This window comes from Oryzias latipes, chromosome 18 (genome assembly GCF_002234675.1).
Source record: "Oryzias latipes chromosome 18, ASM223467v1".
In the NCBI taxonomy this organism is placed as follows: domain Eukaryota; kingdom Metazoa; phylum Chordata; class Actinopteri; order Beloniformes; family Adrianichthyidae; genus Oryzias; species Oryzias latipes.
Window position 1 is genome coordinate 3,690,597 of NC_019876.2, and position 23,078 is coordinate 3,713,674.

The 23,078-nt window shown below is 41.8% G+C and overlaps 2 protein-coding genes and 1 long non-coding RNA gene across 3 annotated transcripts; 1 reads left to right on the forward strand and 2 right to left on the reverse strand.

Annotated features, from left to right (window-relative positions):
- Positions 1-1,460: 1,460 nt before the first annotated feature.
- Positions 1,461-6,052, reverse strand: LOC101157812 (alpha-tectorin-like). The gene is made up of 14 exons (XM_023948985.1): positions 6,008-6,052; positions 5,724-5,820; positions 5,528-5,618; positions 5,034-5,271; positions 4,692-4,921; positions 4,527-4,589; positions 4,224-4,423; positions 4,020-4,145; positions 3,755-3,939; positions 2,977-3,128; positions 2,653-2,898; positions 2,406-2,571; positions 2,228-2,314; positions 1,461-2,122 (listed from the first exon to the last, which is right to left on the reverse strand). Exons 1-13 carry the CDS (start codon positions 6,050-6,052, stop codon positions 2,228-2,230), a joined length of 1,926 nt encoding a protein of 641 aa, XP_023804753.1. The 3' UTR covers positions 1,461-2,122.
- Positions 6,053-6,247: 195 nt separating this feature from the next.
- LOC111949295 lies at positions 6,248-9,914 on the reverse strand. The gene is made up of 4 exons (XR_002875311.1): positions 9,703-9,914; positions 6,813-6,890; positions 6,519-6,613; positions 6,248-6,409 (listed from the first exon to the last, which is right to left on the reverse strand). It is a non-coding gene; the product is annotated as an uncharacterized LOC111949295 (long non-coding RNA).
- Positions 9,915-12,702: 2,788 nt separating this feature from the next.
- On the forward strand, positions 12,703-18,317 carry LOC110013330. Its single transcript, XM_023948986.1, has 7 exons — positions 12,703-12,716; positions 16,635-16,697; positions 16,743-17,005; positions 17,084-17,209; positions 17,290-17,474; positions 17,927-17,955; positions 18,068-18,317. Exons 1-7 carry the CDS (start codon positions 12,703-12,705, stop codon positions 18,315-18,317), a joined length of 930 nt encoding a protein of 309 aa, XP_023804754.1.
- The last annotated feature ends 4,761 nt before the right edge of the window (positions 18,318-23,078 follow it).

Genomic DNA, 23,078 nt, shown 5'->3' on the forward strand with positions numbered 1-23,078 from the left:
ATAATGAAAATATATAGTTATACTTTTTAATTTGTCAGAAATATTCTCTTTAAAGACAGACACCAATGAAAATCATGTTTTTGTAACATTTTTCTCATTAAAATTGTGTTTCTGAGTATTTCTTTATTAAAATTAGAGCAGATAAAAGCGAGCGACCTTGGGAGCATTTCAGGCAGACTACACTAGAAGGTTACTCCTCTAGGGTGGTTCAGTTAATCAACTCCCCTGTTCACCGTCCTATTTAAGTCCAGGTGTGCAAGTTGTTCATTCTCTTCCTTACCGCCAGCGCTGCGTACGTCGCCCCACCCTCCTCCACGTCTTCCATCTGTGAGCTCCGTTAGGGGTTTATTACCCTAAGGTTTTATGGAGATCTTGTCTTATGTAATTTAACGGAGCCTTATGCAAAACTAAAAGAATGTGAAAATAAATATCTTACTGCATGGGTTGTCTGACTGGAATCCACAGTTTGAAAAAAAATTGTGATGCATGTTTTTGGTGTTTTTAACATGTTTTTGTAGCATTTTTCTTATGATGGAGGATATAAATGAAGGCATTTAAGATTAAAATTGTGTTTCTGAGTATTTCTTTATTGAAATCAAAGCCGATATAAATGCACAGTTTGAAAAAAATCCAATTTGTGATGCAGCAACTGAAATGGGCGGGGCCAAAGTCTCCCTGCTCAATCAACCAATCAATCAAACTTTATTTATAAAGCACTTTTCAAAAAAAAGTATAACACAAAGTGCTTTCCCTGCCCGTTAGGTGGTTATGGTGGAAATTTATTGGCAACACATCAAAGTTGAATTCCAAAGTGGTGACCTTTAATTTAATATTTAATTCTGCTGCATCCACTTTCAGACAAATGGTCTTTATTACTCCTCTATAGTCTAACCTTGCATTCTGGAATAACCACTTTTCTGGCCTAAGCCATTCTCTGGAAACCATTTGGTTTACTTATATTTTTTGTGTTTTATTTATATTATCACACCCACACTCTCTATTTGTTAAGGCTTATACCTTTAGTTTTCAGACTTTTGAATCTTATGTAGACCAAAAAAATGTTTTTTTTTTTTTTTTTAGTAGAGTAGATTATCTCAAGATAAGCGCCCAATAATAGATAAATGTTTTTTATACCACGATGGGGAAATTCTCTCATCTGCGACAGCAAAAAAGACATCAATAAAAAAATGAAAAAATACAGCAGCAAGAGTTACATTCACCAAAAGATAAAGGAACCATTTAGAACCATTGTCCTTGAATGGCTACAGCTCAATCACTGCTCAGTTCTAAAAACACATCTGTCCAACGTTCCTTACTAACTTTTGTAAGATTTTGATTCACATGTTTAAGCATTTTTTCCACTCTGTTTTTTTCAGTGGAAATGTAAATTATTATGGGTGAAATACAGTCAAAGATCCAGCTAGTTGTATAAAAGACTACCTTCGCAACACCAAGAATTGTGGTGGTAGTGAGTACACAGAGATGAAAACTCAGACTTTTCTTTAACCACACGTTTTATTATTATTGCTGAAAAACTGTAAACAACTACAAAAACAGAAACATATGCCATTATTGTCATACATTTTTCCTATAAAGTTAAAAGGAAATCAACCAAAAGGACCAGTTCAAATGAAGCAGAATTGGGTGGTTTAGATGGTACATGTACACGATCCAATGGAAAGACAGTAAACACCAGTGTAATAGGAACTCTTTGGAAATACTTTTAGAGCTTCTCTTCTATAAAAGAGTTAACATCCATCAAAATCTAACCAGTCAAACCCCAAAAGTTGTACATTTCTAGACTATTTACTCAATAATATATCATCCAATGCTAGTTCTCCAGGGAGTTCCTCAGATTGACTTAAAGTACATCCTTTGATTTTGTAGAGAAGCTAAAGGAAACTCACACACTTCCCTTTCCCATGTCATTACTAAGACACCAATCAGATGATCAATATAATATCTAGGATAAAGTTTTGTCTTTTCTACAGAATCCTAAAATCAACAGTTTAAGTTCTGATTAAAAACTTAATTCATAGAAACAAGAACTGAGATTCTTTCACACATTCAGGTTCAGGACCAGGATCAAGTCAGGAAAGGTCAACGCTTCTGTTGAAACCACCTGGAAACAGAACTTAAAAATGAATGAAAGATGCTTCAAGAAAAAAGAGCTAAACTTTTATCATGTGACCTTCCTGATTCTTCTGGTAAAGTTCACTAGTCTTACCTAAGGAGTCCAGACCATGCTGATCAAGGCTGGAGCTCCACGTCTGTATCTGAGAGATCTGCGTCTTCTAGCTGAACCAGAGCAACTCTGGAAGACAAAGTTCAGACGTTAGAACATTTTCTGTCCTCATAGTTCTCATTAAACGTGTTTATTCAGTAAAGTTTCCATGGAGACGTACCGGCACACAGCTGCCGTTCTTTTTGACACACAGCTGCAGCTGGCAGTGAAGGTAGACTTCTGAAGGTTCCTTTCCAGAGAACTCAAACATGTTGAAGGAGAAGGAGTTGGAGGTTCCTTGTCCATTTCCCATCACTTGAACTGTTCCATCCTCTGCATTTGCACAGCTGGTGACAAACAAGAAAAAACAAACTATTGTCAGAACTTTTGGATGGTTGCCTTGAAGCAGGAGGTTCTGATCGTCTCACCCGTCTGTGATCAGGTCATATCTGGGAGAGCTGCTGGGTGAGTTCCCACTGGTTGCCCAGCAGGAGTCGGTCACCACAGAAACCACCTCTTCATCCAGACCGTTGGTCTCCAGCACAATCCAGATCTTCTGGTTCAGCCTGACATCACTGTTTGGACCCAAAAGTTGGGTTTGGGCAGCATCAGAGTAAGCCTTCATGGTCAAGCTGTAGTGCCACTCTCCAGATTGGAGGACAACTTCCACAGAGCTGAAAAGAACAAAGAAGATTCTTTAACTCATAATCCAGATCATAAGTTTCACATCCTTATTCTAATTTAGTACTCACTTATCTATAATCTTGAAGGCCACATTCTGCAGTTCAGGTGCAGGATGGCTGCAGGAGAACTCAATGAAGACTTTATCCTGACGAGTGATGAGGTCTGAGGAGCTGTTCCGGGTCACAACTGCATTTGTGAAGATGACCTGGCTGTTGTTGATCTGAGGAATCAAATGTTCAGAAGTAAATAAAAATGTTTTTTGTCGACGGAAACTGAAATGAATAAAACTCAACAGAAGTTCCTAAAGCCTTTGCAACATGTATCCCTGTGGGAGGTGGACCTGTATAGATAATGGGGGTCATGAGATACACAAGTGCTCGTATGGCCCACAAACAACTCTGATTGTCTTATTACATAATTTCTAGCAGTCTGACTGCGTGTAAGGGAGGCACACTTATCACTTGAACAGCACTAATGGGCTCGTTGTGCAGTTCGTAGGATTTCGTTTGAACATTGAAAAATCTTTCTGACACACGTACATTTCACCTATTTTCCCGTTACTTACCTTTATGTGTTGTAGAAGTGTTCACCACAACCAGTTGCCCACAGCATTCCCATAGAAAAAAATCCACATCAACAGTTTCACCCTACGTTCTTACTAAGCAGTCTATGACCTTGATATTTCGTGTGGGCCGCTGCATGCTCCATACATGTTTGACCATTTTTCACTCATAGTCAGCTCATTTCCATGAAGGCTTAAACTAGAAAGAAGCAGGAGAAGCTTCTAGGCAGAGAGAAGGAGGATATGTTTTTCAGGAAAATAAAGAATTGGAGGAGGAAACCCACCATGACCTCTGTTCCACAACTGTCACTGCTAAAGTTGAACTTCAGAATGTGACTCTCGGGGTCCATCACACCTGTGCAGGTCTTGTCATTGAGGTGTAGGTGATTGTAGTCGATGCCGTTTTCCTTCAGGAGACAACCCACCAGAGTGAGTGAGGCAGTGTTGTCCTTGCAGACAGTTGGACCTCCTGAACATGTGAACAATGAGTCAAACTATGAAATGTAGTCCTTTCTAAGTTCTGATAATCAGGTCTGACAGCTGACATACCCAGTCTGTTCTGTTCAGTGTACTGTGAGGCATAAATGGCTCTACAGCGGCAGTCAGTGTTTCCGTGGATATCTCCACAGAACTCATGGTCACTGCATTTGTCCTGACAGATGGGCTCAGGGTGGTCTGTAGAGAAGAACAAGTGTGTTACTCTGAGAATGTAGGGGCTTTGACAAACAAAGATCATTTCTGTAACGTTCTTACGGCACTTAGCTGCTGTCCACCAGTTCTGCACGGTAGCTTGACTCTTCTGGCAGGCTTTGGCGTAGGCCTTAAGGAACTGACACCTGAGACCGTCCACTGCAGGATACTTGTTCAAAGTATTTCTGCAGGCAATTATGTATGGCTCTGGATCAACAACAGCATTACAGGAGGAGAATGGTGCAGCTGACAGGACATCACACCTGTGCAGAAAAGAGAAGAACAAAGAAGACATTAAACAGATGATCATTTAAACTTGTTCTTTATCACTGATATCACTGAAGATGAATGGAGGAATCTGCTTACTGTTCAATCACAGCAGTGATGTTGATGGTGTCGTCAGCAGGGTCCTCATACTGTTGCTGACAGCTGCAGGTGACAAACAACACACAGTCAGGACTGTTCTAATCTTTCATCAAACAGCAGCAGAGCAGCAATCAGTGAGACTCTGACTTTGTGATCAGATGTTACCTGGAGTCACTGGACAGCCTTGAAGATGAGGAACTGCTAGAGTCTGCACACAGACCCTTAACATTGACAGGTACATCAATGTAGATCTGAGCTGTGGTTCCATCAAAGAACACAGACACAGGTGAACCATTGAGTGAAATATTGGCAGTGACTCCAGTCTGGTCCTTGGAGAGACAAACACCATTAAACGTCTGGACTGAACCACTGAGGGTCACAGGTGAGCCTCCCACCTGTTGGACAGCAGACAGATTGAAGGAGGAAACAGTCAGTAAAACTCCTCAATCATCTTCAGAGCAGAGGAGGTGTGGAGGAGATCAACTCATGAGGTTTTAGTCAGCTTACCAGGACTCTGTGTCCTTGTAGCAGCTGAATGTCAGCACCCTGACTGAAGGCCAGAGTGACACTGTCCACAAAGCTCACATCTCTGCGACGCCGTTCCAGAAAGTTGGCCTTCAGAGTGAATCCAGTAGACTGATCCTGCAGCAGAGTGTACTCACACCGGTCTGACACTGAGTTCATTTGTCCTCTGAAGTCAATGACGGTGGGACCGGTCACTGTGCAGAGTCCTTTCACCAAGCAGCTGATGGAGGTTATGAGGAAAAAAACGTCACTGTAAACCACAGCTGAGGCCTGCAGCCACTAGAGGGAGCTGTGTTGTTTTCTGAAGCTCCTCAAAGACAAACATTTATTTGGTCTCATCTTTATTTGTTGATGAATTTTAATGAGATCTAATACCCATTTATACAAAATTGGTCAGTAGACGATGTGAGATATATTTATTCAAATCAAGAATGTAATTACGGTTTGTTGCCGTCACATTGCTTAGTGAGTCACACCTGCTTGTAGAGCTAACACTGGTGTTGCTGCATATCAGAGAAGTACAGTTGTCAAGACTTTGGCGTGTAGTTCCAGGTTTCACCCCAAAGCCTGAGAAATGAAGCAGACAAATCCACCAGTTCAGACACACTGACTGGGCTGTATCATCAATGTTTGATAAGACATAGAACCAGAACAAAAGAGTCATTTACTAACCTGAGATTCTGCAGCCACTGATGTCTGAGAAAACAAAACCGTTTTGAATGCCCGGCACATTTTCTACCACATCTCCATTGACCAGAACACTAACAGACTAGAAGAGAAAAACATAAATGAGTTTAAGAGACACAGAAATAAATCAAAAGAAAAAACAAGGTTTAGAGAAAAAACATGCAATTCTTTCTGCATTAAAGAAATCAGAAGATTTTAAAATTCAATTTTACATATAAACTGTAATTAAATATGTTATTCTAAAAAAAACACTAATTTCTTTTACTCACTTGTTGTGGAGAGGCAGACCAGTATAGAACTGACTGGGACCCCATGCCATACAGACCCAAGGCAGTCTATGATGATGAAGAAACATTATAAAGGATTGATCTCATAGTCTAGAAAATAGTTTGATCTGATGTTTGTTTAATTTGAATTAAGAAACTTGAAGATTAAACAAGCATACTTACTGAATAAAAGAAATTCATAGAGCACGTTACATTGTTTGTGGTGGTGTTCACTGAGCTCTTTATCAGAGTTGTCAGATAAGTCCAATAGGAAGGATCATTGTCGTCATTTAACTCAAAGATTGTAATGTTTTCAGTGTTCGGGGTCTTAATACAGTCACCGTTGCTCTCAGGGTTGTAATAGCCGTTGAAACAAACAAACATGTGTTCCCCGGTGAAGTTTATCTGTAATCAGTGTGAGATGTAGTTTTTTAGACAAAAATTTCTTTCATTTTTTTTTTAATAACATTTGCTCAACAAAAAGACAAAGATTGACAAAGTTTCTATTTCTTACATAGACTGTGGTGTACACCTGTCCATAATATGTGATGGGACATGAGCTGGTGTTAACCTGAGTGTTTTCAGTTATTATGATGCCAATGGATGCATCTGAAAGGATGGAAACACACAAGAGGACTCAGCATTTATCACAAAATAACAATCCAGTGTTAATGCAAGGATCTAAACAGAAATTAACAGGACATTAAAAATAGAAAAGGTGAAAACAGAAAAACTCTTAATGGTCGATGCACAGATAAGGTTCATAGACATTTCTGAGTTTAAACAGCTTTCATTTTTGGTGACTTACCCGTCAGTCCAGCAGCAGCAAACAGGAACAGCAGGGGGAGGAGCATTTTGGAGGAAGGACCAATCAGGTCACAGAGGTCTAGAAAACACAACGGATGGAAAGATTGAATTCTTTGAAGAGGAAAAGACTAAAAGCAGGTAATGAGTTACTTGATTACATCGGTTCAGCGTTCCACGATCTCAGAGTGACAGAAGACAGGACCATGGTTGGTTTTAAAGGGTCTACATCATGCTTTTTATTTAGCTTATGTCTACATATATTATTACATTTTGCACACTAAATAACACTTTTTTTCATGAAGTATTTATTTTTGCTGTTCATTTTCCTACACAGACATAAGAAGGCTTGATCTCTGAAACTCCGCCTATCGCTCCTTGTGGGTGTCGCCCATTTCATGACTTCAACCTCTAGAGCAGGGGTGCTCATTACGTCGATCGCGATCTACCGGTCAATCTTCAAGGACATGAAGGTAGATCGCGGGACAGAGAAGATTAAAAAAAAAAGTACTTCTGAAAAAATCCAACAGCCAATCAAAATCGTCACCGAGAAGTACGGGACTTGATTGACATGCAGAACGGCCAATCGGACATCCTCTGAAGCATACGTCACTGCACATGCGTGTTTTGCTCTCTGATCCGCGTCACGTCAAGTTCCCGGCAGAAGATCGCTCCGCACAAGCGAAGTGTTTATTAAAGACGCCCCGCGTTTCTCCTCTTGCCATCAGCTCTGCAGTTCTCGCCCGATAAATACGAGCTGATAAGGAAGCTGTCCGAGTAACGCGCTTCGTACGGAGCCATCAGCGCCTTTGAAACGCCATGATGCCCCCCCCCCCATTGCATGGTTTACAGCAGAGCATGACATACTAGGGCTGCAGCTATCGATTCATTTTGTAATCGATTAATCTAGCACTTAATCGATCGATTAATCGAGTGATAGGATAAAACGATTTGTGTGTGTTTTTAAACAACCAAAAATAATGCATAACAAAAATGATGTGGCTGTAAAATGAACAAGCATTTGATTTTAAAGATCCGCTCTGATGCAAATGTTACTTTGGTGTTTTTAAGTTGGTCTTGAGAAGTGGCGGAGCTAGAACGTTTTGTATGGGGGGGGGGACAGAAGACTTTGAAAGGGTGGCACAACACCAAAGTGGAAGGCCATTAAAAATAAAAGAATCAGAAAAACATGTTTGATCATTATCATTGTTTATATTTCGTGTAAAAATAATGCTTTTGTTATTTTTGCAATGCTTAAAGAAGCCTCGCGGTCCGCCGAAAGGCGAGCTACCGCCTGTCCCAGCCCCTGCCTCTCGGCGCCCCCTCGATGCTCTTAGCTGAGTGTCCCGCGGGGTCCGAAGCGTTTACTTTGACAAAATTAGAGTGTTCAAAGCAGGCCCGGTCGCCTGAATACCGCAGCTAGGGGCTCTCACCGCCCCGCGCTGTTCGCCGCGGAGGGGGCTGACGCCGCCACTTGCTCGCTGCCGACGGCACGCGCGGGTCCCGCGCCTAAGTCGTCGGGGTTCCAGCGGTCGCGCAGATGTCTTCTGTTCAGATGCTGAATCATGGGAGATGTGCTGTTGTGGTATGCCAGCTCTATTTTGCAGTAGAGACACTGCACCTTGTTCTCTTCTTTATTAAGTGTGTAATGATCCTACACTTTAGACAATTTCTGCCGTTTATTTATAGATCTATTCTCCGCCATCACGCCAACTAAATTCTAAAGGTCCGTGTGAATAAAAGGTCCGTGTGACACAATCAAATCCCTGCGCCGTGCATATAGTGTGCGTCATAGGAATTTAACGAGGCTTCGAGGCAGAGTTTTTGCCTCGAGGAATTTTTGTAATCGAGTAACTCGAGGAATCGTTTCAGCCCTATGACATACGATTGCTGCTTTCTGTCTTTGTAGTAAAACGCCTCATCTGTTAATACAAAAGTATCTTTGTGTAATCTCACTGTGTAGCTTTTAATCATCAGTACATAAACAATAATGTTACTAATAAACACAACTAAGAAACATTTACTAATAGTATTTTATATGTATATATATATATTTTTTTATAGGTAGATCTTCAAGACATTGTCGATTCAAAAGTAGCTCACACGCCAAAAAAGTGTGAGCACCCCTGCTCTAGAGTGTCTGTGAGTCGCCAATGAAAACAAACAAACTGCGAACTTTTGCAAAGATGGATGTGCATATAGTGGAAATGAAATGAAAGCGTTTAGCCGTTTAGCTCCACGGGAGAAAGTGTGTTAGCCAGGGGGCGGAGCTGGCAGCACAGACTTCCTGGAAGGGGCTGTTCCTCACTTTGTGATGTCACAATGGGAGAACCCACTTGTTTTTGTGGATTGGGAGGCACAATCAAAAGATTTTAGAGGAATGCTCATAGATGTGTGAAAGGATCAAAATACCACTTTGGGGTAACTAGAACCAAAAGTCTGGTCATTTCTGATCCTTGAACACAGGATATGTCGACACCTAAATAACATGTTCTATGACCTGCTGTAACCCTTCAACCCATTCTACAATCAAGGTGAATCTGCTGATCCTAATGGAATGAAAAGCAGCTATGTGTCAGTAAAAAACAGGAACAACATTAATAACTCAAAGTGTTGCATATTGGCACAAAGCCGCTTTTCTCTCTGACAGAATCTGTTGGCTTACACTGGTTGCTGAAACACTTCAGTACTAAAAAATGCTTCAGGATCCACTAGAATCACATTATTCATGTCAATGATTGAAGAGTTACGATAATTCAAAGACTGTCAGCACTGGAGCTAAAGCTCTGGTGTTAAACGGTTCATCAGCTTTGGAAATAACCACTGACGACTTCCAAACCCATGAAGAAACCCCTAAAATGTTGAAGCTCCAGCAGGTGTGAAACTTGTCTTACCAGATGCAGTTTTGAAGAAGATGAAGACTTCTGTTCTGTGGGGTCTCTGACGATCCTGCAGGGGGTCTCAGTGAAAGATGCTGCTGTCCTCACTTGGCTTTCCTCCTCCCTGTCTGCCTCCTTTTATCTCCATCCTGGCTTTTATGTACACCCAGAAGAATTTAAGGGCAGGGCTGCAGGTGTGGAAACCGACCTGCCAACGTGAGGGAACCTCCCCCTCCTGTAATTGCAGGATAGAAAATAAACACAGAGGAATTCAAATCAAACTTAGAGAAATAGTTTATTTTCATATTTAAGGTTTGTAAAGAAATAAATTTAGTAATTTAGACATTTGAATGTGGCCCTGCAATGGAATGCTGACCTGTCCAAAGTGTGTTCTGCTTAGACTAGCCTGGGTAGGTTACAGTAACCCCCTTTGTCCTCAGGATGAAGCAGGAATAGATTGTGGATTCATGGAATAACAAAATCCTCTCAGTCAAATGTTGTTTTCCATTTCTTTTAAACAAGGTCTGCATTTAGTGGTTTTTGTTATCCAACTTTGAGTTTGACTTTGTTCTGACAGTTTAACAAACTGGTTTTAGCTAAATGTTGTCCCGTCTTGTTCAAGGTTGGCATCTAATTGGAGAAAGACGACTAAATTCCTGCACAGCTTGTTCTTTTGCCAGTTTACTCTTTCTCAGGTGTTTTCATAGTCGTGTCACCTGATAGGAGCCTCTCTTTCATGTGATAGAAAGAAACAAGACCTTTTTGTAGCACATTGAGGAACAAAAGGAGAAAAAAATACAATAAAAAGATAAACATCCAGCACATTCACATATATCTTAAGTTAAACTAGAAAAAAAGCAGTTTAACTATGTCAGTTTACTTAAGACACTTCTGTTATGACTCTGTATTATAGACTACCCCCCCATCTCCCCCATCAAGTGTTTGCAAGCAGGTGGACGAAGGTTTCAACTGTATCAAAGTGATAGAGTCATCAAGGATTCAAGAATTAAGAGTGCTCTCTTTGTGTTGCAACCTGGTTGTTAAGATTTAGAATAAAGAGGATATGTCACAAAGGTGTCCTGGAGGCCCTTAAGTATCACAGCACACCCCGTGGGTCACTATGGGGCTAGTGCTCACACCTTACTGATGACTGAAGTGTGGCATAAGGGCACCGTACAACAGCATCACCCATGGGCCATAATTGCATGGAACCTAATTTAGCCTTTTGAGTGCTTTACTATACACACACCACACAAATGACAATCGTATGCACCATTCTCATGACCTCCCCTAAGGTGGTCGTATCAGCCTGAAAAGGCCCTGGAAGACACACCTGCACTCCCCTTACAATGCTGCTCCTCTCTGTAACAACCCAAAACCCAGAAAAAGCCATATGGGTACATGTGACTAAGGCTGACCTTGGAAGATGTAGCAATGGCATCAACAAGTACATCTAGTCCTACCAGTCAGCCCAACCCACGTTCCAGGAGGGGAACTAGGTTGAGATGCTTTAAACTAATGAGCAGTTTAGTTAATTTGCATTTTCTTTCCTTTTACAATGATGTCAGAAATTTCTTCACAAATGAAAGATGACAAACTCTGCATGATGGATGGTAATAAAACAAGAATGCCACACAATTACCTCCCAAAGTAATAAGTCCAAAGGAAACTCAATTATCTTTATTAAATTCTGCCAAGCTGATTTCTTGTGAACAAATACAAGTTTAGCTGCATTCATGCTGGCTGTGAGGCATTTCAGCTGAGTTTGGGACTAAAAGCTTTGACTTAACCGAAACCTAAAGTGTAAAAAGAAAATTTCTCAAACAATAGATCCGGGTGATGTCTTGAAGATAAATCATGGCATCTAGACTTAAAATCTTCTTCATTGAACATTTTCATCACTCTCTATGTGGCTCCATTTGCCTGAGGGAGATGGAGAAAGTGTAAAAAGAATTGAACAACTGTTTGCAAGCAGGTGGAAGAAGGTTTAAACTGGATCAAAGTGATGAAGTCATCAAGAATGAAAGAAAAGCTGTAGAAGACTGTGGTGAAAGGAGACATGTTGTTGGTGTAGAGCAGGGGTCACCAACCCTGTGCCCGCAGGCGCCAGTGCGCCCGCGAGCACCCCTTGTGGCGCCCGCAGGGAATGCACCCAAAAAAAAAATCTTTTTTTTTTTTTTATTGAAGCAAATATTCAACAAACAACCACCGCATGTCTGTCAATGACAACAATATCAATTCTGAGATAAAGGTAGACAAAGAAAACCCAAATATGTAAACAAATATAACTTAAAAAATAATCACTAAAAGTAAGGGTCTATTACAAAAGTTTAAATAGATCAAATAAATTACACAATTTCTGGACATTCTTATGATTCATGTAATGTAAAGATTTTGAGAATAGGTTGAGGTGGTTGAGTAATCCATTAATGTGAGGATTAGTATTCCTGTCTGTTTTTATTTACATTTATGTTTAAAAAGTTAAAATTCAGTTTAAGTTTTAAAGGTTTAAAAGTTTAGCTTTAGTGTGTTCAATAAATATTTATCTTGTTCGGCTGCAACCTAAAGTCTGTTAATACGAGTCTAGAAAATTCATGCATGTTTTTGTGTGTAAAATGAGCAATAAAAATAGGGCACACAAAAGGAAGTCCTCAAATTGTGTTTTTTTTTTTGGGGGGGGGGGGGGGGGGGGCTAGGAGGTTTTTAGTGGCGCCCTTCATACCACTTGGTGCCCATGAAATAGCCCTCGGTCTCAAAAAGGTTGGTGAACCCTGGTGTAGAGACACTGATACATAGACAAGAGGCAGAACGGAGGTGGCAGATATATAGATGTTGTAGTTTTCTTTGGAGGGATGGTGAGGATGAGGAATGAGTTCATCAGAGGAACAGCTCATGGTAGGTGTTTTGGAGATACATGCAGGGAAGCAGATGCAGATGGTTTGGACACGCTGAGGGGAGTAAAAATGATTATGTTGGTAAAATGGTGCTGAGGTTGGAGCAAAAGGTCACGTAAAGATGAAGAGGGTCAGGTGTGTCATACTGATATTTTTTTTCAGCCTCCAAATCCTGTGTATTAAGTAAGGAAACCATTAACTCAATAAATAGTGCTCTCCTTGTGTTGCAACTTGATTGTTAAGATTTAGAATAAAGGGGAAAATCAGAGTGTAGTTTGTTTGGATATCCCTCGGGTGTCCTAGACGTCCTTAACTCTCACATGCACACCCCGTGGGTCACTATGGGGCTAGTGCTCACACCTTACTAATGACTGAAGTGTGGCATAAGGGCACCGTACAACAGCATCGCCCATGGGCCATAATTGCATGGAACCTCCATTAGCCTTATGAATGCTTTACTATCCACACACCACACACATGGCAATAGTATGCACCATTCTCATGACCTCCCCTAAGGTGGTCATATAAGCCTAAAAAGAACCTGGAAGACACACCTGCACTCCCCTTACAATGCTGCTCCTCTCTGTAACAACCCAAAACCCAGCAAAAGCCATATGGGTACATGTGACTAAGGCTGACCTTGGAAGATGTAGCAATGGCATCAACAAGTACATCTAGTCCTACCAGTCAGCCCAACCCACGTTACACGAGGGGAACTAGGTTGAGATGCTTTAAACTAATGAGCAGTTTAGTTAATTTGCATTTTCTTTCCTTTTACAATGATGTCAGAAATTTCTTCACAAATGAAAGATGACAAACTCTGCATGATGGATGGTAATAAAACAAGAATGCCACACAATTACCTTCCAATGTAATAAGTCCAAAGTAAACCTAATTATCTTTATTAGATTCTGCATGATCTGCTGATTTCTTGTGAACTTAATGAAGTTTAGCTGCATTCAAGCTGGCTGTGAGTCATTTAATCTGTACTTTGAACTAAAAACAAATGCAACAGGTCAAGTAAAGATGAAGTAGGTCAGGTGTGTTGTACTAAACATTGAATGATTGTTTAAGATTGAACTTATCTGGAGATATACTAGTTTAAATGTTAAAAGCACATCATAATTCCATTAAAGAATTTTCCTTGTCTTTAGTGAAACATTAAACTAAACATCAGCAGACATTTAGAGATTTTTCTTCCCTCCAGTCCACAATTTGTTGTAAAATGTTTTGTTTTAGTTTAGACCTGTCATACGGTGGCCGAGAACCGCCATTGCAGCAACAACTAAAAAAGGAGCAAAAATAAAAAACAGAAGTACAATACAAAACACAATTTCACAAAGTAAACTTCAGATATTCCAGGGGAGCACATTACATGCATTTTACATACAGAAAGCCACGACAAAAGTGGTTATTGGGGGGTATTCCAGGAAACATGTTTAAACTACCCTGAATTTAACCCTGAACTCTGGGTATGTCGGTTCCGGATATGAGTTAGAGTAATTACGCTCGACTTGGTAACCCTGGGTTAATGCACGTGCACAGCAGGTACATAAAGACATTCTCAATGGATCGCCGATTTCTGGAGTCATCATGGAAACGTGTGGAAAACAAAAGAAAGCGCTATACTTCAAGTGAGATGGAGTCGGAGATTTTAATGCCGGCGTATGAAAATTATACGTCCATCAAAAAACTAATACGGCTGCATCATCAAAAGAAAGAGTTTTTGCTTGTAGTAGAAGAACAGACAAAATAAACGCACGAGTTTCTGATCTTATTTCCATTTTCATGTGACGCACGCATATATATATATATATATATATATATATATATATATATATATATATATATATATATATATATATATATATATATATTTATATATATAACTTATCCAATTTTGCCAACTTTTATTAGTAACAACTAATTGATTGATAATTCTTCAACTGTCATATTACTCATTTTTATAACAATAAAAATAACAAATTAATGTGCACATGGTGAATATATTCAAGTAGGACTTTTCCAGTATTGTCATTATACTCTAACATTGAAGGGGTGTTATATAAACTCATCATCCTCTCCCTCCCTCTCCTTCATGGTGCAGAGACTTGAGCAAAGTAGGACAAAATGACCCGGCAAAACACAGTAAAACAGCTAAACAACTAAACACATTTGGTCAAAAAGCCACACTTTAACCCAAATCCGTCCAGACAGGCTAAGGGAATGGTATCCCACAATCCTTTGCGGTGCCGCTGTGACAGCAGCACCTACGCACTTACTTTGCAGAAGCAATTGTCCGACGCGAAGGCTTCCACGGCGTGCGTTAAAAAGTAATAAACGCACACTTTGTCTGCCATTAACCCTTACGTAATATGCTCCCCTGGCATATCTGAAGTTTACTTGTGAAATTGTGTTTTGTATTGTACTTCTGTTTTGTACAATAAAGTTGTAAAAAAGAAATTGCAGCCGTTTTTCTAGATGCATTGCTTTTTTTATGTTTGCATCTATTTATTTTTGCATCCCTTTTTTAAATCGCTTTAGTTTTCTTTTTTGCTAGTAGTTTTTTATTTTTGCTCCTTTTTTTAGTTGCTGCAATGGCGGTTCTCGGCCACCGTACTGTCAACACAAAGTGTCATTCAAAGTTTTGACAACATAATTTAGTTTTGCTTCAAAATAAAGAATAAGGCTTGGGAAGAATTTTAGCTGTGTTTCATTATAAACTCGATTAAAAGGTATGATCTGAATCCCATCATCTTGTACTGAAACGATGATGAGGAATGTTGGTCTTCCTGCTCAGAGTTTCGGATTCTTCAGTGATGATGAAGGGCAATTTCTTTCTTCAAACTCAAACAATTTAAAAATATTCCCTAAATGTGCCAATTTTTGTATTTTAATGTTAAACGGTGCTGGAGCTGAAAATACAAAGACCAGTGCATTTCTCCTACTGAAAGTTAGCGAGTGCCTTAAACTTACAAAGGACCACAAATGTTTTCAAATTGATCAATTCTGCTTAAACTTGATATTGCAAACTTGTTTTTATACATTTTAACTATTTACTCTTCCAATTTGTCACGTATCTTAAAAAATTATACATGGAAGTTATAAATGTTTAAAGTTTAAAACGTTTTGACTGAGGCATTTTCTCAACAACTTTGACGTAAAATTCTTACATTGAAGTTTCTTTTGCTACAAGTTATGACTTGTTTTGCTTTATGATAAATAATGTTGATGTTTCTAAGTCATGTTATTATTAATTAAAGAGGACATACTGTTGCATTCCAAGCTGCTGATTCATCACATTACAGGTTGGTTCCCCTCAGGTGATACACCTCCAGCCCTCCCCTTGAATTCTTCTGGGTGTGGATAGAGGCCAGAATGAGCATAAAAAGAGGCAGACAGAGAGCCAGAGACACAACGGTGATCTCCACCAACACCCTGAGCAGGATCTTCAGAGAAAAGGAGAAGCATCATCATCTTCACTCTTCCTCCTGTCTGCTGAGGGTAAGACAGACTGCAGACCTGTTGGAGCATCCTTCTGTCAAGTTGATTCCTTACATGAATTGTTGAGAGTTTCAAACTGATTCAAAGTCATTTATTCCTTTTTATCAGGTAGCATCACTTTTGCTTAAATCAGTCCATTTCAGTCGTTCTATTATCTGTTTATTTCTGCTTATTGAAATATTAGTTTGGGGTAAAATGGGGTGTTCTTCTGAACAATTGTACAAGATTACAAAGTGGTTTATAAATTGGAGCATCTATTCCAATCTGAAGATTTTAATGTACATTTAATTAAAATATAAATATACTTTCCATTTCTATTTCCCAGCCTGATCTGATCTCCTCCAACATGCTCCGCCCCCTGCTCTTCCTGTTTGCTGTCAGTGAACTGACAGGTAAGAACTAAGAAAGTATTGATAAACCATGATCTGAAAATCAGATGATGGAATCTATAAAAGCAAACCAAGATATTTTGGTTTAACACTTGATGAAAGATTAGAACAAGTCTGAGCAGAACAACAGTCCTGACTGTGTGTTGTTTGTCACCTGCAGCTGTCAGCAACAGTATGAGGACCCTGCTGACAACACCATCAATATCACTGCTGTGATTGCACAGTAAGCAGATTCCTCCATTCATCTTCAGTGACATCAGTGATAAAGAACAAGTATAAATAATCATCTGTTTAACGTTTTCTCTGTTCTTCTCTTTCCTGCATTGAACAGGTGTAACATCCTGAAATCTTCACCATTCTCCTCCTGTAATGCTGTTGTTGATCCAGAGTCATACATAATTGCCTGCAGAAATACTTTGAACAAGTATCCTGCAGTGGACGGTCTCAGGTGTCAGTTCCTTAAGGCCTACGCCAAAGCCTGCCAGAAGAGTCAATCTACCGTGCAGAACTGGTGGACAGCAGCTAAGTGCCGTAAGAACGTTACAGAAATGATCTTTGTTTGTCAAAGCCCCTACATTCTCAGAGTAACACACTTGTTCTTCTCTACAGACCACCCTGAGCCCATCTGTCTGGACAAATGCAGTGACCATGAGTTCTGTGGAGATATCCACGGAAACACTGACTGCCGCTGTAGAGCCATTTATGCCTCACAGTACACTGAACAGAACAGACTGGGTATGTCAGCTGTCAGACCTGATTATCAGAACTTAAAAAGGACTACATTTCATAGTTTGACTCATTGTTCACATGTTCAGGAGGTCCAACTGTCTGCAAGGACAACACTGCCTCACTCACTCTGGTGGGTTGTCTCCTGAAGGAAAACGGCATCGACTACAATCACCTACACCTCAATGACAAGACCTGCACAGGTGTGATGGACCCCGAGAGTCACATGCTGGAGTTCAGCTTTAGCAGTGACAGTTGTGGAACAGAGGTCATGGTGGGTTTCCTCATCCAACTCTTTATTTTCCTGAAAAACATCTCCACCTTCTCTCTGCTTGGAAGCTTCTCCTGCTCCTCTATAATTTAGGAACTTTTGTGGAGTTTCATTCATTTCAGTTTCCGTCGACAAAAAAACGTTTTGATTTACTTCTGAACATTTGATTCCTCAGTCCAGCAAAAGCCATTTATTTCATCATTATTTATTTTATGTAAATATGTCTTGCTTGACAGTATAAGACTGCTGTTGGTGACGTTTCCTGGTGACTAATGCAGAAGATTACCCAGTATGAGGGACTTACGGGTTAAAAGAAAGTGTCACAGGAAGCGAAGATAGAGAGTAATGGAGGTGTCATGTGCTGGTGTGCCCTGTGTGGAGATATGGTAGTGCTCAGGTTCTTGAATAAATGTAAGAACACTCTCTCCTTGGCTCCTCTGCTTTATTTCCTTGAGGGACCCACGACAGTAACTTTCAGCAACTGGTAGTCCATGTGGTCTAACCTTAGTTTCTGAAATCAAACAGGATCTGGCGGGTCTAAGAGTAGAATCCTAATTTGAGCTTCTGTGTTTAATAATCTTCTTTGTTCTTTTCAGCTCTGTGGAAGTTGTCCTTGAGTCTGGAGAGTGGCACTACAGCTTGACCATGAAGGCTTACTCTGATGCTGCCCAAACCCAACTTTTGGGTCCAAACAGTGATGTCAGGCTGAACCAGAAGATCTGGATTGTGCTGGAGACCAACGGTCTGGATGCAGAGGTGGTTTCTGTGGTGACCGACTCCTGCTGGGCAACCAGTGGGAACTCACCCAGCAGCTCTCCCAGATATGACCTGATCACAGACGGGTGAGACGATCAGAACCTCCTGCTTCAAGGCAACCATCTAAAAGTTCTGACAGTAGTTTGTTTTTTCTTGTTTGTTACCAGCTGTGCAAATGCAGAGGATGGAACAGTTCAAGTGATGGGAAATGGACAAGGAACCTCCAACTCCTTCTCCTTCAACATGTTTGAGTTCTCTGGAAAGGAACCTTCAGAAGTCTACCTTCACTGCCAGCTGCAGCTGTGTGTCAAAAAGAACTACAGCTGTGAGCCGGTACGTCTCCATGGAAACTTTACTGAATAAACACGTTTAATGAGAACTATGAGGACAGAAAATGTTCTAACGTCTGAACTTTGTCTTCCAGGGTTGCTCTATTCAGGCTAGAAGACGCAGATCTCTCAGATACAGACGTGGAGCTCCAGCCTTGATCAACATGGTCTGGACTCCTTAGGTGAGACACTCTAGTTAGGAAAATCCTATGAGGCGTCTTTAACAGGCTGATAGATACAGATCATGACAACAAACATAAAAAACAGCATCAGTCTCACATTGTTCTGATTTTTCTTTCAGATTTCTTTCATGGGGACCTTGACTAACCATCAGAGAGCTGATCCAATCCTGGTTCTGAACCTGGATGTGTGAAAAAGATCAGTTCTGGCTGCTGTTAATCAACTTTGTAAACTTGAACTGCAGGAATTCTGCTGCTGTCTAATTCTGAAAAGGGAAGGAAACTGTCACTTTATTATTTTATCATTTATCTGTTCTCTGCTGTTTTATTGACATTGGAAGCTGTTCTTTTACTGTAATTCAATCATTTATTCTACTTTTAGTTTATTGACTTTTTTAAACTGGTCAGTTAAAGTCTAGTTAACTATCTAACCAGTTATCTAGTCGATAACTGGTCTGTGAGATAAGGAGAAATCTCTTTGTTTAAACAGAAACCAGCATTTTGATTGGTTTTTAAAAGTTAAGATAATTATGAAGTACATCACCTGTTTACATTTGAAGTTAAAATATGCAGTTTTTCAAATGTCTCTTACCTCCAGTTTTAATTTGTTTTTTATTTTATTTTTTCTGTGTTACTGGGAAATGAAAGTCTTGTCATTTTCTCATATTTTGATCATTTGTTAAGGTTTCAAGAGTTTCAATAAAAAATGGTGTGTGAAAAAATTATTTTTTATTTTTTGAAACCATCACTACATTACTTGTTGGTTTTAGCATATTGTGTCCTTTAATATTTCTTTTAAATGTTTCTTTTAACATTCTATGTACAACACTTTGAATTGTCTGTGTACACAAAATGAGCGAGTCAGAAAAGTGGCTTTTCCCTTTCAGGTTTTTTGTTTATTTTTATTGATTGAAATCAACAATAAACATAAATAAATCAACCAACCAGTGATTTTTTTGAGGGACTGAATCTTCAGGAAAAAGTCTGGGTTTGCCTCATAAATGAAACAGCACCGTCCTAATCATCATTACACGTGTGACCGAAGCCTCTTCTAACATTTCTGGTCTCTGGTTACTTTTTCTGAGATGACTGGGTCAACTTTGGACATACACAAGCTCGCCCTCTCCTGGAGTCAAATGGCACTGCAGATAAATCCAATCACAGCTAAACATATTTAACATCACAGGGTTCCTTGGAATGCTAAATATTATCATCTTCAGATAATTCATTGACAGAGATGAGAATTCACAAAGACAGAGTGTTTAAAAAGTACATGTGGGCGTGTTGTAATAGTGAAATTGGTGACAGAAGAGAAGGGAGGGTTTTAACTGAACAAACTTGTCTGAGCAGATTCCCAACAGAAAAAGATATGATGGTAGTGCAGAACAGAAGTGAGCGCTGAGCAGAGACCAGAAGGAGGAACAACAGCCATTTTTCGTACTATGGATAAAATCGTTCATGTCTTGACCAGGTAAGAACACAGACTTCACAGCTGTTGAACTGACTTGTTCGTCCTAATTCTTGTGTTCTGAACTCAGTCAGCGCTGCTAGTTTAACTCCTGCATGTCTGACTCGAGAGGATGAGCTTTTTACGAGAAAAGGACAATGGATAGAAGGATTTTGGAACCCAGCTCTGTGTGCAGGAAGAGAAGGCGGCCTGAAGATCTACCAGAGACTCCAGAAGAGATCCAGAAGTCTCTAACACGAAGTAAGAGACAGATTCTGCAGCAGCTACAGTACAGACCAAAAGCTTGGACACATCTTCACATTCATTTGAATAAGAAGATGTGTCCAAACTTTTGGTCTGTACTGTATATGGGATTGAGTGAGCAGGAAACAGATAAGCTGTTGAATTACGTCACTTCTCTGAATAGTTTTAGCCAATGGCAAAAAGAGACAGAGTCTGATCAACCAGCAAAACAGGATTCTATGAGTGGGAAGACATAAAACGCAAAACAAATCCTTTAAGTTTAAATAAATGTGACGTTCCAATTTTACATGATCATTCAGTTTTCGGTCTTATGTTTCTATGTTCTCATTTTTACACTTGATTTCAATTTGTAAGAACAAACATGGAAAAATGAACACTACAGCATGTGGAATAAAAAATAAAAGGACTAAAGAACTATTGTTCTAAGAACTATCTTCTACTACTATTGGTTAGACTCTGGAACACAACAGGGTGAAGCTCGATTGAGGCCAGAATACTGTCAGAGTCTGGATACTGATGGTGGTCATGAAGCTGAAGTTGACCTCTAAAGCGGTGTTTTTCAACCTTTTTTGAGCCACGGTACACTTTAACCTTGACAAAAATCCCGCCGCACACCAGCATTCAAAAAATGCTGATTTATCAGTCTGGCTTAAGGTTTCAATCACTGCCTCACCGTCACTTTGTGTGCTTGGTGACATGAGTGCCATCGATATAGAAGAAGGATTAGCATCTATCATTTTCATAACTCTTTGTATTGCCAAAAAAACTATTTTAATAAATTGGAAAAACAAGAAAAATATAAACATAAGTCAACACAGAAATCTGCAGTTTGATCATATCAGCTTGGAAAAAATGTCAGCCCAAAGCTCAAGTAACTTTGAAAGAATTCAGTCTCTCTGGTCTCCTGTGGTTGACTCCATGACTTAGGGGGTGGGGGGCTTGGTCGTCGCTGCTCCTTGCCCTTCTGCCGTGGTTTGGGGTGGGGGTCGGGGCTTCCGGTGCCTGGGTGGGGCGGGCTGGGGCGCTGCGTGGTCCTCTGGGCTTGGGTGAGGGGGTGCGTGGTGGGGGGGTGGGGTGGTGGTCTGGCTTGGCTTGGGGGGGTGGTCCCTTTGCCTGTGCTGGGGGGGGTTGGCACAGGCGGGGGGCCCTGCTCGGGGGGGGGGGGGGGGGGGCAGCGGCGCCGGATGGGCTGCCCATCTGCACCTGGGGCTGGGATCGGCCCTTCCCTGGCTCTGGGACGGGACGGGACAACCCTCTCGGGGCCCCCGGTCGCTCTGGGTGTCACCCGCTTCGGCTGCGGGGTCTGGGGTGGGGTGGGGGGCTTGTCGGCCCTGTCCTGTGGGGGGGCGTTCTGGGGGGGAGGGGGGGCCCATTATTGGTACGGGTAGGGAGGGCTAGCGGGTCGGGGTCTCTGCTGAGGCAATCAGTGGTTGCCTCGGCCGGTTGGCCTCCTCGGTCCCGTCGAGGCCTGACCAGAGCTCCTCTAGGGCCAGCGTCTGGGGGTGGGGGCCTGGGCTTGCTCCGGGGGGGGCGATGCTTTCTGGCTCCTCTCTCTCTGTGTGGGGTGGGTGGTGCCGGGCCTGGGGTGTCGGCGCCTCCGGGGGTGGGGCCCCTGGGCTGGGTGGCCCTGGCCCCTTTGCTGGGGGGGGGGGCTGGGGGACGGCTGTTTGACCACCGGGGGACAGTCTACCAGCTGTCCCCAACTTACCCCCTTCCTCATATAACATCATATTAGGGTGAGGGGGTGGGGGGTCTAGCCTGCGATGCACCTTGGGGGGGGGGGCTACTTGGCAGTGGCCCCCCTCCTATGGTTGCCGTATGGAGTGGGCCCCCCCTCTTTCGGTTTTATTTGCACCTTAGACATATAGTGTCCTTGGTAGGGGGGTGCTTGGACATCACTGCAAGCAAGCAGCAGATGTCCTCCTGGCACCCTACCCGCCAATTTTAACCGCACCTTAGACATTTAGGGCCCCTTGGTGGGGAGGGTGAGGGGACATCACTGTGAGTAATCAGGAGATGTCCCCTTAGTGCCCTACTCGCCAATTTTAACTGCACCCCCCTTAGTACACACACCCCTCCCCCTTCAATATATACATTCAAACATAAACACACACACATGCACACAAACACCCTCTCAAACACCCATACACGCACACACATTTTACGCACACACATTTTACAAGGTCCATCTGTCCCCTACCCCTTCCCTGGTGGGGGGTGCGGGCCCCTTGGCGATGGCGGCCGTGTCCCTTGGGTGCCGGCTCCCTGGGCCCGGCGTTGCTCTCTACGGTGGGGGGGTTCATATTACACCTGAGCCGGGGGTGTTCGTGTCCCTGGGGGGTGGGTCCTGGTCCTTGCCCCTGGGCGCTGGGCCCCGCCAAACTTCCAACATGGCCGAGCCTGGTCGGGCCATATTTATAACACCCCTTGTGGGCCACCCTTTTTTCCCCGGGGTTCCCCCCTCCTGGGCGGGGGCGGCGGGCCCCTGCCTTGCTCCTACCTAGACCAACCGTGGGCCGGGTGGGTGGCTGCCTGGAGTGCGGAGCGGGTCTCCCTTGGGGGGTCCTGGCTCGTACCTGGGGTCGGGGCGGGGGGATGCCCGGAACTCCTGGGTGGTGGTGGGGTGCTCGTC